General features: G+C 38.1%; 3 protein-coding genes across 6 annotated transcripts; 2 read left to right on the top strand and 1 right to left on the bottom strand.

The window, feature by feature from the left end:
* Positions 1–79: 79 nt before the first annotated feature.
* Positions 80–3,009, bottom strand: LOC122395767 (facilitated trehalose transporter Tret1-like). Its single transcript, XM_043393614.1, has 4 exons — positions 2,552–3,009; positions 1,760–2,327; positions 1,026–1,227; positions 80–961 (listed from the first exon to the last, which is right to left on the bottom strand). The coding sequence occupies exons 1-4, from the start codon at positions 2,613–2,615 to the stop codon at positions 326–328; spliced, it is 1,470 nt and encodes a 489-aa protein (XP_043249549.1). The 5' UTR covers positions 2,616–3,009; the 3' UTR covers positions 80–325.
* Positions 3,010–3,760: 751 nt separating this feature from the next.
* Positions 3,761–6,512, top strand: LOC122395803 (protein-L-isoaspartate(D-aspartate) O-methyltransferase-like). 3 transcript variants are annotated; one of them, XM_043393673.1, is made up of 6 exons: positions 3,761–4,125; positions 4,590–4,715; positions 4,800–4,939; positions 5,132–5,357; positions 5,860–5,945; positions 6,040–6,511. In XM_043393673.1, exons 2-6 carry the CDS (start codon positions 4,661–4,663, stop codon positions 6,223–6,225), a joined length of 693 nt encoding a protein of 230 aa, XP_043249608.1. In that variant the 5' UTR covers positions 3,761–4,125; positions 4,590–4,660; the 3' UTR covers positions 6,226–6,511. The 3 variants fall into 3 exon arrangements, with proteins under 3 accessions (XP_043249608.1, XP_043249626.1, XP_043249618.1); XM_043393691.1 differs by lacking the exon at positions 3,761–4,125 and adding an exon at positions 4,170–4,275 and having other exon boundaries at positions 6,040–6,512; XM_043393683.1 differs by lacking the exon at positions 3,761–4,125 and adding an exon at positions 4,294–4,335 and having other exon boundaries at positions 6,040–6,512.
* A 40-nt stretch (positions 6,513–6,552) lies between these two features.
* LOC122395781 lies at positions 6,553–11,046 on the top strand. 2 transcript variants are annotated; one of them, XM_043393648.1, is made up of 9 exons: positions 6,553–6,665; positions 6,743–6,885; positions 7,612–7,714; positions 7,804–7,977; positions 8,156–8,358; positions 8,438–8,591; positions 9,012–9,280; positions 9,621–9,836; positions 9,946–11,046. In XM_043393648.1, exons 3-9 carry the CDS (start codon positions 7,666–7,668, stop codon positions 9,997–9,999), a joined length of 1,119 nt encoding a protein of 372 aa, XP_043249583.1. In that variant the 5' UTR covers positions 6,553–6,665; positions 6,743–6,885; positions 7,612–7,665; the 3' UTR covers positions 10,000–11,046. The 2 variants fall into 2 exon arrangements, with proteins under 2 accessions (XP_043249583.1, XP_043249575.1); XM_043393640.1 differs by lacking the exons at positions 6,553–6,665; positions 6,743–6,885 and having other exon boundaries at positions 7,450–7,714.
* Positions 11,047–11,366: the final 320 nt, after the last annotated feature.

Below are 11,366 nucleotides of genomic sequence, written 5' to 3'. Positions count from 1 at the left end.
AACAGCCTCGACGTCCGTTCCATCAAACGACGCATCGTTCAATCGTTCCTTCCGATTACATCGTCAATTAGCCAGTATAAAAATTCAAAAAACCATCGTGAGTTGTTTTTTCTTAAATTAACTTACAACGACGAGAATAGTGTACGCGCACGAGTGTATATACAAGGTACATAAAACAACAACGAAGAGAAGTTTCTTTTCGGTCTGCGTGAGAACCATTGGTCCACCCGCTAATCCATTCTAAATCATTTTAGGCGGGAAACGATTCGAACACGCTAGTTACTTTTTTGTTCTAAAATGTTCATCCACTGTTAAGCACGAGTCGTCAAATTTGCTCGGGTAACGGCATAGTTTTGTCGACGATGTTACTCGACGTGATGTATCGGTTCTCGTTGTGGGAGGAGGACAGTCCGTTCAATCGATCCAAGATCAACTGACGCGGTTGACCCTTCGTTTCCGGGATGAGCGTGAAAACGAACGCGAAAATGATCGCGCAGAAGGTGCCCAGCAGAAAGAAACAACCGAACATGCCCAACAGAGTGACCATGCTTGGGAAAAATTTCACGATGAGGAATGCCGATATCCAAACGGAGAACAAACCCATTGACAAGATCAAAGTGGACACGTCCCGACTGAGTATCTCCGAAGACACCACGTACGGGCCAGGACCCAAACCCAAGCTGTAAAGGATCATGTAGACGGACAACGTCACGATTGGGATCCAAGTGAAACTACTGATGTCGTAATTGAGTGTCTGCAGGTAGCAGAAGACACCGAGGATGTAGTGACAGGCACACATCCCCGAGGAAGACATCAGAAGTAAAGGTCTTCTACCGAGTCGTTCCATCAACGAGGTGGACAAGTACGAGCCGAACAGTTGTATGGCGCCCACGATAATCGTAGAGGTGTTCGGGGACAACGAGCTTCCCGACATCCTGAATATCGCCTCCGTGTAACTTATCTGCGAAAAGAAACAGAAACATTGTTGATATCTTTGTTCATGAGAAAGCAATTTGTTCCCTTACCATGGCAAATATTCCGCAGAACTGTTGTGCAGAGAACAGGCCCAGCGTAATGATCAGTCCTTTGACAGTTGCTTTGTCTCGAACCAGGTCCGATAGACCGATCGATTTTCCTGATACGTACAGTTCCTTTACCTCCGCCTGGAGACGCGATAGCTCCCGCTGCACTGTCGGCTCGTGGCCGGCCCTCAACGACCTTAGGGATCTACGAGATACGAAATTAGAGCAAACTCGATCGACAATGGACCAACTGAAAATTAGACCTCTTGATACAAGGATAACACCTAAAAATCACGCAAAATGTAATCTGATAAATGGTTCTATCTAATGGATATACATATGTAAAATCTAGTGTTAATTAATTTTCCCCTCGAAACCACGCGTATATTTCACATATCGTTACGTTCGAATTCCCATCGCGACTACGCAGCCATTTCCTCGAATTTGCGACGCTCGGTGTTTAGTCTAAGCCGCTATCCTCGGATCACAGCCGGACACACATGGTACAACGTCATCAGAATTTTCCAACAAGACTTCCATAGAGTAACAAACACGAAGACTGATTCATTCCGTGTGATCGAATTTCAATTTCCACTATGTTATGGTAAAGTAAGTTAACGTTAAGCTACGTAAGACAATTTCGAACAAAATGTTAGTGATTTTAATAAACGGAATGTATCTTCCAGATCTTCTCGCGTTATCTTTGGAATCAAGAGCCCTGGAAAGCGTCTGCTCACCTCGCGGCTTCGGGGAGCCGGTTACGTTGCACCAGGTACACGGGTGACTCCGGTAGGAAGAGAACGAACACGAAGTACAACAACGCTATCGCGAAGGCGATGATAGCGAAGACGCGAAACGAGAAGAAAGCGCCGAGGATGTATCCTAGCAAGATGCCGCCGTTCAGGAGCAAGACCAGCAGGCTGCTGAGCATGCCGCGTATGTCGTCGCTGGAGATCTCGGAAACGTAGCGCGGCACCACGTACAGAGACATCGAGCCGCCGAGCCCCGCGAAGAAACGCGAGACGAACACGTGCATGTGCTCGCTCGCGAAAATAATCAACATCCAACAGACGGAGAACGGCAGAGCCGCCATGCAACAGGCCAGTTTGCGACCGCACCTCTCCGCTATCGCGCCGATGACCAAACTGACGATAGCACCCGTCAAGCACATGATCGCGGTCAACCAGGACACCTCGTCGTCCGTCATCGGCTCGCTAACCGCCGGGGAATCCGTGCTTTGCAACAACGGTGTCATCGGCGACTGCCATCCTATCGACAGCCCGTACGACAAACACAAAATATTCGCTGGAACATAATTGCAACACGATTATTCGTTTCCTTTGCGTCTCTTCTATTAACTTGGAATGCAATAATTCTTCTATGAGAACGATAAATGACTTCTCCATTGAGAAAGAAAGACTTTGAAGATTTATTGCAACTCTAGCTACGCCACTGGACCCAAATAATTTTTATTGATTATTCCAATATCTCTTGGTCGTTAAGCCTAGAATGACTCTTGGAACACTTACGGGCAAGTGCGACGACAAACTGTCGAAATTTTCCTGGGCCCCCAACTTTCGTCCCCTTCGTCATGATCTTTCCTTGTTTTTTTTCTCCAAACAATCGACGCCCACAGTCCCAAGATTAATTCGGATCGGATAACGGATGCAACGTATTCGGTTTCTTACGTATTTATCATCGAAGCGTAATCAAGTGAGTCAAGGGTGCGAAAACGGTGTCGATTTTGTTGACCACGCGTTTATACAGAGAATACTGTCCTCGCGATCGATGTCCCCTTTACTACCGAAGGTCCGACCCTTCGTTGAATTTATACTGATCGTAAAGCAACTACTTAACGAACTCGAACGAATCGAATCTGCAATTCTTATCTTTCGCCTGGCTGTGCATCTATGTACTCGGCAAACAAACGTGGGAATGAGCGAACGCGCATCTCCGCGATCCTATCAACATCTTCGTCGCAAGCCCTGGCTTTTCTCTGGAAATGCGGTGCGTGCCATAAATATACCAACCCCCAAAAATTCGAATACACTGAGCTTTCTGTAACGTAGCATTTCCTGAACTCTGTTACGCACAGAACACTATTATTCCCAACGACTACCAGCAAAGATCCAACTATGAATACCGCCAAAACGCTGATTGTAAAGAGACACGATGTGTCTTCGATTAGACAAAGGTTGATGATGAAAAGAATTACAAGAAGCATTGTAGTAATGGTATCTACGATGATCAACAGTGATGTATAATTTGTCGTGAATCAAAATTTGCATACATTTCCATTTCTTACACGGCGTTTCGTTATTCTTCGATGTTACAGTTACCCGCTTTCAAATTTAATTTCCGATTTAAATCTGCGTGATCTAAGAAAAAAAAATACTGTCTTGCCATTGCCATTATCAAATATTTGAACGTACTCCGTCTATGATTTATTATCGTTCTATTTTACCGACTCCCGGTAGTAAAGCTAATTTACGACAACGTGAGAGACAGCTGAGTTTTCAAACGAACGGTTGCTTAAAGCTAATTTATACGCCACCCGTACACGCGGGGGGTAATTTTACACCATTGCATGAAATTTCGTGCACCTGATATTGCAATTTCTAAAGAATGGGTAAAATTTCAACAACTCAAATGATTCTGATTTGAGACTTCTAACAGTTTTAGCCATTTAACTCTAAATTTATCCTACGCTATGGTTCAGTTGAGCTAACTACTAATTGGCTACAAAAAGTAATCACGATAACCAGTAATCAAGCTACGTTTGTAATCTGCGATCATAAGTCGGTAATTTCGAATTAAATGGAAATTACTTTAGTTTTGATTAGAACAGGTGTCCAAACTATTCTACGACTAAACCCAAAGATAAATATGTTCTATGCTACTATTAAAAGAAGACGAAGCTGGTGGACATCCCTATTTTAGGAATGACGAAGATCGACAACGAGCCATATCAAGACCGAGCGAAACAGATAATCGCAGCATCGGCGTAGTAGATAGGTACATAGAGTGGGGATGTCAACACAGCTTTAGCCTTCTTTTCGCAGACACAGAAAGTATATTCTACAGCCAGATAACAGCAAAGCAGGTATTTAACCTCATAAAAACGTCCTTCAAATTCGATACACGTCTTTTAATACGAGATAGTGACATTACTTCTCGATAACTGTTATCAATTTGGTGGAACGAATCGATGCTGAAGCTGGACTTTTTTTTCCCCCCATTAAACATGATTTCTGTAAGATTTTCTGTATGTCATTTGTCAGCACTGACAATTAGGCACACGGATAACCGCAATGTTAATTTTCCTTTCTACGCTTCTCTAAATTTGATGAACTGCTTTTTCTTCTATTCGTCAATTTAGTCGTTTCTTGTTTTCATTCGGAACGTTTTGCAAACTGATATTTCTTTGCCTCTATTAACATTTAAACAACCGTCTACAATATCTGAAAGTTTTAGATTAGAAAATTTATGAATGTAAAACGTGTGGCGTATTCACACAATTCGTATATGCTCCCTTTAACGGGTCATTAATCGTTCTATTTTCTCCAGGTCATCTTTTGCTGTTTACAAACAGGTACATTGTTTCTCCTCTGCCTTTTATATCGGGCTTAACAAGGGACATGGCATGGAGTTGCAATGGAACCACGAATCAGGAAATGGTAGAAAAACTAAAAGGCAAGTTTTATGAAAAGTATTAATCTAAATTTTAACTTTTATCTAGTGGACTATATAGAACTTGATCATGGAATTATATTGCAGAAGCTGGTATTCTAACAACAGACAAGACAGTGGAAACTATGCTTGCTGTTGACAGAGCAAAGTATTTTCATGGACCGGACCCCTATCTTGATCGACCAAGGAAAATTGGATTTAACGTGACAATTAGTGCTCCCCATATGGTAAATGATCTACTTTTTATAAAATCTTTACTTTTTGTGTAGATTGCCTGCATATCAATTATATTCAATAGACTACAACACATTTTTAGTAGGAAACAATTTTGATCGCATACCGATATCTATCTAGTCTTATCCTGTTGCAAGGATATGTTAAAAGAGTAAGAGTACAAACATGTAGTATGGATTTTGCAGCACGCGTACGCGTTGTCCATTCTGTCCGATCAACTATGCGATAATGCAAAAGCGCTGGACGTTGGCTCTGGGTCTGGATATTTGTCAGCTTGTATGGCATACATGGTGGGCCCTAACGGTCGCGTGGTCGGTATCGATCACATTCCCGAACTAGTAGAAATGGCCACGAAAAACGTACGCGAGGATTTTCCTCATTTCTTCAAAGAGGGCCGTATTAAATTCGTCGGTAAGAAATACTAAATTACTGATGCGTTGCGAATTTTATTCACGAATGGTTGGTGTTCTATAATGTTAAGATTATCTATCCACGAGCTTGAAAACAATTAATATACTCGAATTAAAAAATACTCGTAATTCACCCTCGTGGAGTAGGTATAGTGTACCTTATCACGAAGAATCAAATCTGACTGTGTTCACCAATTGCGTGACTTTGCTGTGCGTTACACAAGGTGTCTCACGCAACTGGGGAGAACTATATCTTTAAAATGGTTAAAGATACAAAATGTCATAGGACAAAATCAAACGGCAGCGATGATTGGCATCGATGCATTTGAAAATGAATAAAGTTACATTGGGTCTGTGCGTCGTTCGATGACGTTTAATTTTGCTTTATGGCATTTGTTTGTATCGCCAACAATTTTAGAGATATAACTTTTTCCAGTTGCGTGAAACATCCTGCATAAAAGATAGACCGAAGTCTATCTACAGGTCACTGTAAATGCGCTTAGTGGGAGACGGCAGGTTGGGATATGCTGCTGACGGACCCTACAACGCGATTCACGTTGGAGCAGCTGCATCGACTTTACCGCAAAAGGTATAAAGGGAATTCTCAAATATAAAACCTAAGTAATCGGAACTTTCTATAAAGATTGACTATCCAGCATAAATACGTGTATTGCGTATTGCAGTTGATAGATCAACTAGCTCCCGGAGGACGACTAGTTTGTCCCGTTGTCATTGGAGGTTTCCAAAGGCTTCAACATTTGCTTCAAGTGGATAAGAATGCCGACGGCACGGTCACGCAGAAAAAGTTAATGGACGTTTCTTATGTTCCTCTAACCGATTCTGCTACTCAATTAAATAACGATTATTAGTTTAACTATTTTAAAGATTTAGAAATGATTTAGTTAGTTCCCAACGCTTTAAGATGACTGTCGACGATAATGAAAATCGTAGACAAGATTCGAATTAATAAGGTACTTTCCTTTTCCATCCATAGGACGATGCTATTGAAACAGCGATTTTCTGATAAAAACGTGTGTCAATAAAATATATTTTCTGTATCTCCCTGTTACATTCTTAAATTACTAAACTTGGGAGATAAAAGGAATCAATGTTCCTTCGATCTCCACGTTTAGTTTTGTCAAACAATTATTTTATCAAAAAAAAACTAGGTAACATTGAGTGCAGCAGGACCTGGGATCGAGTTGCCTGACCGTTGGGAAGGGGATTCTACAGAGAAATGAGTTCGCGACTCTGAAACTGGTTCTTTAACAAAATGAAAGTTGTACGAAGAGCTCATATTACTTGCTATGTAATTAATTATTAAATAATTACATTATACAGTAACAAGCGATAAAATTAATTACATACTAAATAATAATGACCCAGGTCTCAACGCGTGGAGGTTGCTGCGAATGGAGACCCGCCCTAGCCTCGCCCCAACCACCCTCCTTTGACGAAAAATCCTAACATCTATTGGCTATTTTAACAACAAGGAGAGAGAACAAAAACCTAACAAGATGTCCATTCATGTAAGATAATCCACCGCATGTTTTCTACGAACCCTGACTATTAGAGTACCAATATGTACTCTGATATTGATTGATCTTACTTAAATAGACGATTGTATTTCGATAGTGCCTAATTGAGAATATTGACCATAAAAGAAAATCTGTAGTTTTACAGCACACTCTGTGTTTAAGGACAATGACTCTGAGAATCATATCCGATTATCGACGTTGGTATGCAATATTGATAAAAATTTTGATCAAAAATGATTTTAAAGTCAAGATACTTTTACATTAGTCAAATTAGTTAACATTACTCAAAATTAAGATCTGGCAAAGCAAACGCGAAAGGTTCTCATTGTTCGCAACTCCGAATGGAACTATACAATTAATGCAAATTATTTGCAACTTCAAGTAGAGAAAGAAACGCGAATAATTCGTACTTCGCTACTCGCATATATTTAAACACAACTACACCCAAATTCAGTGAATAGTTTCTCGACTGACCGCCATCCATGAAAAGAGGACGCTAAAATCACTTCTCGATTTGTAAGTCGGTATGACAGTGAATTTGGGCCGTGAAAGATCATAAGGTGTAAGGTCTACTCATATGTCTTGTCCGTGGTAGGCACGTTCCTCCGAACCGAGTTGTTGAGGTTAAGTGAAAAGTGGTGGTGTTCCGATAACAGTATCGCAGCCGGATTGTTTTATGAACTGTCACGGCGATTAAGGTTCTTTTAATTTTAACAGAGGCTCGCGAAATCGACGACGAAATAACCGGCTGACTTTAAATGACAAGTAATTATGGCAACGTCTGGTTCTAATAGAAAGCCAAAAGTCATAATTTTAGGAGGCAAGTATACCGTAGTCAATTTCTATACGATAATACGACGGAAGTGATAAAACAGAAAGAACAAAAAAAACATTTTATCGTCGGAACAGGATGTGGTTTCATAGGACGTAATCTCGTGGAATATCTGTTGGATAATGATCTCGTGTCGTTTGTACGTGTCGTAGACAAAGTACCACCACAAACCGCTTGGCTCAACGCTAAACACCAGCAAATGTTCGAGCATCCTTTGCTTGAATTCAAAAGTGCTAATTTGATCAATGCAGGTAATTCAAGTATCGACAACAATTATTATTAGTATAGAACCTTTGGAACATTGTATTGGTATTTCACAAATTAAAGTTAGGAACAAGATCTAATGACAGTTTCTTTGTTTCTCGTTACGACGATAGTAGCAATTTTATCGTTTACGCAATTTATAATAAATCGTTTTACAATTTTTAGCATCTTGTCAGAATGCATTTTTATCGGACGGTCCCATTGATTATGTGATTAATTGCGCCGGAGAAACAAAGAGTGGTCAAACGGACCCTGTATATAAAGAAGGAATTTATAAGTTAAGCATAAATTGTGCTCAACAAGCAGCAAAACAACAAGTCGATCGTTATGTAGAAATATCTTCTGGTAATCTCAATACTTCCGAAAAAGTATGTAATTTTAGTGTCAACTTCTTTATTAAAAGAATTGTTGGAAAAATTAAATTGACAAGCTATGTTATTTCTATAGAGTCCTCACAGAGAGGAAGATACCGGCGAACCGTGGACGTATATTGCAAAATATAAATTCCAAGTTGAAAATGATTTAAAAAATATACCAAGTTTAAAGTACACGATACTCAGACCAGCTATCGTGTATGGTTTTGGAGATAGAAGTGGCTTAGGTAATACAGTAGTGCCCACTTAAATGACCGCGGTTATCCTCGGCAATTCTTCGAAGCCAAGCGGCTTCGAACATCGAGCGTAACTTGACGCTGGTCGTCATCGATACATTGTATATATGGTTTCGGGTGCCAGCTACTGCACCTCACTCGCACTTATCCTCCTTCCTCATCTTCGTTGAATTCTGAGAAGTAACCATGCCCACGTAAATGACCGCGGCCGGTCCCGAGCGTGGTCACTTATGTGGGCACTACTGCACTTATACTTACTTCAATTTTCTTGTTCGAAACAAGTAGATATTACTTTTTCATAATATTAATGGCAGTATACAAATAGTACAGGTTCCGTTAACTGTTATACCCTTCGTTAATTTTGTACGATAGTACAATGATGTTTTAAGTATAAAAACTATTCTTCTGTAGCACCACGTCTGGTAGTAGGGGCAGTTTATAAACATTTGGGAGAAATGATGAAATTACTTTGGGGACCAGAACTTCATATGAACACGGTTCATGCAAGGGACGTAGCTAGAGCTGTTTGGCACGTAGTAAATAGGCCAGAAACTATAGGTCAAACGTACAATGTTGTTGATGAAGGTGATTCAACTCAAGGATCAATCAGTGCTATAGTTTCAGAATTGTTTAATATCAATCACGATTATTGGGGTACTGCACTATCTACATTGGCTAAAGTATGAAGAGAGGCTTATTACATTATTTCTTATGTACTTTGTTACGCATGTTTAAGCATTTTTATATTTATGTGTGTGTACGTATAAATATGCGCGTGTACGTATTATACTATATTTACTTTTCGTATCGTTCTTAATATGAAAAGTTCAACGATAAATGTAGCATTGTAAATTTACAATATTTATATTTTTAATCATTTTTATGCTCGTGTAAAATTATTAAACCGCATTATCGATAAAGAATAACTATTTAAAATAAATAGTAAATGCATTATTAGATAATACTTGTTAGACTGTTGGGTACAAACTTAAAGTTATTTTTTTATATCGCTTATCCTAGACAGATATGAGCTCCGTAGTTGAAGAAGTGAATGACAAACATATGGGACCTTGGGCAGAGGCTTGCAATAAGGATGGAGTGGAGAATAGTCCTTTGTCTCCATATATAGACCAAGAACTTCTTTACAACAAACATTTGTATCTAGATCCAAGAAAGTTATTAAATACTGGGTTTGATTATGTTTATCCAAAACTTACAAAAGATGTTTTAAAAGAGGTAAATAATTATTTATTTAAAGTAAATCCAAGAATATAATTTTTTATAATCGGTAGCAGCTTTTCAATATTTGTAGAGACTAAATTTTCGTTCAATCATTGTTATGTAGGTTGTTGACGACTATGTGAGCATGAAGATATTTCCACATTCCTTGGTTCTATGAATTTTGGGAGCATGGTTTGCCAAGATCAAATATTAAAAAGGCTTTTACAATGATTTGTATAAATAACTTTTGGAGCGTTTCACCTTGTGCCTAGTAATCTATGCAAATTACATACTCTATTGTATGTTATATACTTTACTCGTATTTTACCCGCTAACAAATACTGTTAGTCAAGTTTATAGAATATAACAAATATGGAATACGAAGATTTCATGTATAAGCCTATTTCAAATGTGATAAAGTAGAAATTAATGTACTTAATTTTATCGTAGTTTGAGGTATGAAATTTTTGCACCTTAAGGTTGCTAGTCAAGTTTTGACATGTAAGGATAATGCGAAAGCTGGAACATATTGAAAAACGAATCATGGAACTAGATATTTACATGCCCAAACTTAATATATTATAGCATATGAAATTGTTTGGATAAATATTTTAGAGAATTATGTATACCGCCAAAAATGCTTTTAAATACTGCATTTCATCAAGACTGGGAATATAAATAAAATTGTTAAAAATCTAATAGATCCGTAGAAACTTAAAAAGGATTTTTTGCTTTTCTTTTTATATCCATTGCATTCCAATACATAATTTTTAAGAGCCGTGACATGTGTGCAGAAATCTTTTTATTCCAAGCAAATAATATGGTTATGTAAAGTTAGAATATTAGATCATTCGAATTACATAATGTATTACATTGAGTACAAATAATATTAAGCTAGAAAATATTTCTAAAACGCCAAACATAAGGAAATCAATAGATTTATAACATAAAATTAAGCCTAATTTTACAGAGGATGATACATGTATAGGCTAACGGCACTAACTGCCGAATCAAATCCATAGCATTACCCTTTTTAATTAATTGTTATTAATCCTTTGATAATAAAGTTATTCATTTATGCAATTATTTAATTGCTATCATTATACCTTTGATACCATTAACGAACTAAATTCTTGGGGAAAAGGGTCATTCTATTTTGTTCTCTAAGACCAGCAACATCGATACACTGTCTTAATTTTATTCAATCATTGGTTACAACAAGATACTGCACTCAGAATGATCAACAATATCGTTAAATATTTTGTGTATCGTTTTAATTGTAATACTTTAAATAATAAGATTATAATTTGATGTAGTTTTATTATACATAATATATTAAAATATATATTTTTAATATTTTCTGCAGATAATATATGTACAATCATAGGTAAAAATATTTACAAAGTAACTGCACCCTAAAAAACAGCATAATTATCGCAATAGATTAATGATGTAGGTGTCGATAAAAGAAAATGATAAGGGTTTATGAAAAATAAGTTAATAAAGTTTTCTTAATATATAATAATTGCTATAATTAACGATAAT

Source organism: Colletes gigas, unplaced genomic scaffold (genome assembly GCF_013123115.1).
Source record: "Colletes gigas isolate AHSC1104 unplaced genomic scaffold, ASM1312311v1 Colletes_gigas_Sc00001, whole genome shotgun sequence".
Taxonomy (NCBI): domain Eukaryota; kingdom Metazoa; phylum Arthropoda; class Insecta; order Hymenoptera; family Colletidae; genus Colletes; species Colletes gigas.
The sequence above is the reverse complement of the archived record's forward strand: the minus strand, read 5'-3'. Positions and strand labels throughout refer to the sequence as shown.